Source organism: Chiloscyllium plagiosum, chromosome 11 (genome assembly GCF_004010195.1).
Source record: "Chiloscyllium plagiosum isolate BGI_BamShark_2017 chromosome 11, ASM401019v2, whole genome shotgun sequence".
NCBI classification, from domain to species: Eukaryota; Metazoa; Chordata; class Chondrichthyes; order Orectolobiformes; family Hemiscylliidae; genus Chiloscyllium; species Chiloscyllium plagiosum.
The window spans coordinates 35,565,935-35,570,496 of NC_057720.1; the positions used below are offsets into that span (position 1 = coordinate 35,565,935).

General features: G+C 43.7%; 1 protein-coding gene across 1 annotated transcript in view; it reads left to right on the forward strand.

Annotated features, from left to right (window-relative positions):
• Window positions 1-560: 560 nt before the first annotated feature.
• LOC122554292 (E3 ubiquitin-protein ligase RNF220-like) overlaps window positions 561-4,562 on the forward strand; it is a 309,819-nt gene continuing 305,817 nt past the window's right edge. The window contains exon 1 of the mRNA XM_043699078.1: window positions 561-691. Within this exon, the coding sequence (XP_043555013.1) occupies window positions 571-691 (121 nt within the window). The 5' untranslated portion in view covers window positions 561-570. The remainder of the gene's footprint in view (window positions 692-4,562) is intronic.

The window sequence follows — 4,562 nt, forward strand, 5'->3', positions numbered from 1 at the left end:
TCACCTGGACCAGACAGACTTCATCCCAGGAATTTGAAGAAGATAGCTGAGGAGATTACACAGAGATTGGTGGTGACCTTGTAGAAATCACTGGAGTCATGGAGGATTCCAGAAGACTGGGAAATGGTTATTGTAGCTTCCCTGTTTAAGAAGGGAGGGAGGCAAAAGACAGGAAACTATTGGCTGGTTAACCTTACCTGGTTTGTCAAGGGGAGGTCATGCCTGACAAATCTGTTAGAATTCTTTGAGGAGGTAACAGCAAGTTAGACAATGGAGAGCCATTGGACATGATCTATTTGGATTTCCAAAAGGCCTTTGATAAGGTACTGCATAGGAGGCTGCTAAATAAAGAGTCCATGGTGTTAGGAGAAAGCTACTGGCATGGATAGACAATTGGTTGACTGGTAGAAGAGAGAAGGTGAGGATCTAGGCTTCCTTTCAGGATGGCAGTCATTAACTAATGGAGTTCCTTAGGAATTCAAGTTGGGGCCACAATTATTCATGTTATGCATTATCAATCTGGATGAAGGAACTGAGGACATTGTTGCTCAATTTGCAGATGACACAAAAATGGATGGAGAGACAGGTAGCGTTGAAGAAAGAGGGAGGCTGCAGAAGGACTTGGAGAATGGGCTCGGAAAGTGGGCAAAGAACTGGCAGATGGAATATAACATGGGAAACATGCAGTTCGGTAAGAGGCGTAGATTATTTTTTAACCAGGCAAGGTTTTGGAAATCTGAAGCTCAAAGGGACATGCTTCCTAGTTCAGGATTCTGTTAAGGCTAACTTGCAGGTTTAGTTAGCAGTGAGGAAGGCAAATGCAATGTTAGCACTCATTTTAAGAGGACTACAATACAAGAGGAGAAATGTACTGCTGAGACTCTATAAGGCTCTGGTCAAACCAAATTTAGAATATTGTGAGCAGTATGTAAGATAGCTCGCTGAGCTGGAGGCTTTGCTTTCAGACGTTTTGTCACCATACTAGCATCACTCACCTCAAGAAACCAAAACCTATAAATAGAGAGGCAGGATATACCACCAGCGTTTCACCGGAAACTCTCACTGATGATGTTACCTAGTATGGTGACAGAATGTCTGAAAACAAGTCTTCCAGCTCAGCAAGCTAACTTACATACTTCTCATCAACCTGAGCTACAAATCTTCTCAAAGATTGAAAGTGGTTTTGCGCCCAGTATCCAAGGAATGAGGTTTTGCCATTTGAGGGGGTCTAAAGGAGGTTTACAAGAATAATCCTCAGGATGGAGTTTAATTCAGATAAATGCGAGGTGCTGCATTTTGGGAAAACAAATCTTAGCAGGACTTGTACACTTAATGGTAAGATCCTAGGGAGTGTTGCTGAACAAAGAGACCTTGGAGTGCAGGTTCATAGCTCCTTGAAAGTGGAGTTGCATGTAGGTAGGACAGTGAAGAAGGCGTTTGGTATGCTTTCCTTTCTTGGTCAGAGTATTGAGTACAGGAGTTAGGAGGTCATGTTGCAGCTGTACAGGACATTGATTCGGCCACTGTTGCAATTCTGGTCTCCTTCCTATCGGAAAGAGGTTGTGAAACTTGAAAGGGTTCAGAAAAGATTTAGGGTTGGAGAATTTGAGCTATAGGGAGAGGTTGAATAGGCTGGGGCTGTTTTCCCTGGAGTGTAGGATGTTGAGGGGTGAACTTATAGAGATTTATAAAATCATGAGGGGCATGGATAGGGTGAATAGACAAAGTATTTTCCCTGGGATGGGGAGTGAAAGGTTTAGGGTGAGAGGGGAAAGATATAAAAGAGACCTAAGGGGCAACTTTTCATGCAGAGGGTGGTACGTGTATGGAATGAGCTGCCAGAGGAAGTGATGGAGGCGAGTACAATTGCAACATTTAAAAGGCATCCGGATGGATATACAAATAGGAAGGGTTTAGAGGGATATGGGCCAGGTGCTGGCAGGTGGGACTAGGTTGGATTGGGATATCTGGTCGGCATGGACAAGTTAGATCGAAGGGTCTGATTCCGTGCTGTACACTTCTATGACTCTATTACTCTATGAGGCGATTAAGGACTCCCAATCTGTACTCAATGGAGTTTAGAAATATGCAGAGATGGGATCTGAATGAATACTAAGAGACCTGGATAGGGTGAACATGGAGAAGATGTTTCCACTAGTAGGAGCGATAGGACCCAAGAGCACAGCCTCAGAGCTCAACCCTTTGGAACTGAGACAAGGAGGAATTTCTTCATCTAGAAGGTGGTGAATCTGTGGAACTCATTGCCGCAGAAAGCTGTGGAGGCCAAATCATTGAATATATTTAAGACCAAGAGAGATAGGTTTTGATTAGTAAGGGGATCAAATGTTACAGGGTGTAGGCAGGAGAATGGGATTGAGAAATATCTCAACCATGATCGAATATCAGAGCAAACGTAATGGGCTGTATAGCCCAATACTGTTGCCATGGTCTTAGGACTATCTACTCCAACTCAATTCTGAATGTATGATTGGGGGATCTCCAGGCCCCGTGCAGATTCAGGACATCGTTCCTCATTTCCATCTCCTTTACCAAAGTGTCCAACACAGATTCTGAATATCTTGGACCCTGCTTCATCCAAAGTTATGTAATTATTAAATGTTTCACAGGTCAGATACAGTTCCTACATGTACTTGTTCCAGCTACAATACATCCCTTGTTTAAGAGATCTGGGGTAGCCTTAAGGGGTAGCGGCCAGCTCTAATGGTGATTGTAACTCATGAAATTAGTCTATTTGCTGAGATGTCCAGCCAATTGACAGGGCAGTTAACACTGACTGAACACTAAAATGATTTTACAAGGTACTGTTTTCATAGGGTTGACCAATCTAATTTTTGGCTATCAAATTTAAACACCTCATATTTTTAAAGTAATAGCCATTTAATCCCTCACTCCTGACATGACCTCTATTGTGCCTCATACCCTCCATGATAATACATACCCCACAACCATCCCCTGGCTCTAGATGCACTTCATGCCTACTCCATGCCAATTTGTCCTTCACCCCCCAGTGGCCTTTATCACCCTTCAGTTTTTGGAAAAGAGTGGTGCTGGAAAAGCACAGCAGGTCAGGCAGCATCCGAGGAGCAGGAAAATCGATGTTTCGGGCAAAAGCCCTTCATCAGGATGTATAGCCCAATTCTGTTCCCATGGTCTTAGGACTATCTACTCCAACTCAATTCTGAATGCATGATTGGGGGATCTTCATCACAAATTTATTGCCCACTGAAAGAAGAAATTCCTCCTCATTTCCATCTTAAACCTCTTATTCTTGGATTATGCCCTCTGATTCTAGACTCCCACACAAGGAGACACAATCTCTCCATATCCACTCTGTCAGGTTTCACAAAATCTTCTGAGGAAGTACACCTGAGGCAATTCTGATGAAGTGTCACTCGACCCAAACATTATATCTAATCTCTCTTCATAGATGCTGCCAGACCTGCTAAGCTTTTCCAGCACTTCCTGTTTTTGAGTCCATAAAATCTTGTATAGTTATTTCTGGGATAACACACGTTTTGGCAGTGTGATTTGGCTATAATGTCACTGAGGAATTAGGAAACGGTATTTTCGAGAATGCTTACCTTTGTTGGCAATAGTGTGATTCCAGTGGGAATCGGTTTGTGCACATTGTTCTGCATATGTGTCAATATCCGTGCCTTTCTGTGCATGCTCTGGTGTCCACACTGTTCCGCACATGCTCTGATGTCAGCTGCCAACAAAGCAGCTTTCTCTGCGAGGTTCTGTACAGAGGGCAGCTTTCTTATATCTTTTAAAGGTACTGTGTAAAATGAACTTTTGTTTTGTGAACAAATATGATTTCAACCTTCATTCAGGCTGTGCTAAACTTTGTGTTAGACCTTTGGGTGATTTTGGAGTGACCATGAGTGATTTTTTTTGCTGGTCTGACCATAACCCCACTTTTTCCATAGGCCCCATTATTTTTATTAAGCGATTTTCTATTAAACAAGGTTTTGCTGAAACACAACAATGGCATTATAGGAGAACTACCTCTTTATTTAAATAAAATTGCCTCTCATTCTTCTGAATTCCAAGGAGTATAGGCCCAACATACTCAACCTTTCCTCAGAAGACAGTCTGTCCATTCTCAGTATCAACCTTGTGAAGCTTCCCCGATTACCTTAAATGCTAATATGAGCACCAGTTTCCTCATTTCTCCTCATTTCCGCAACTACACTGGCCCCAACCCCCACCTTTTCCTCCGCTACATCGATGACTGTATCGGCGCCGCCTCGAGCTCCCACGAGGAGGTTGAACAGTTCATCCACTTCACCAACACCTTCCACCCTGACCTCAAATTCACCTGGACAGTCTCAGATTCCTCCCTCCCCTTCCTCGACCTTTCTATTTCTATCTCAGGCGACCGAATCATCACGGACATCTACTACAAACCAACCGACTCCCACAGCTACCTGGACTACACCTCCTCCCATCCTGCCCCCTGTAAAAACGCCATCCCATTCTCCCAATTCCTTCGACTCCGCCGCATCTGCTCCCAGGAGGACCAGTTCCAAAAAAGCACA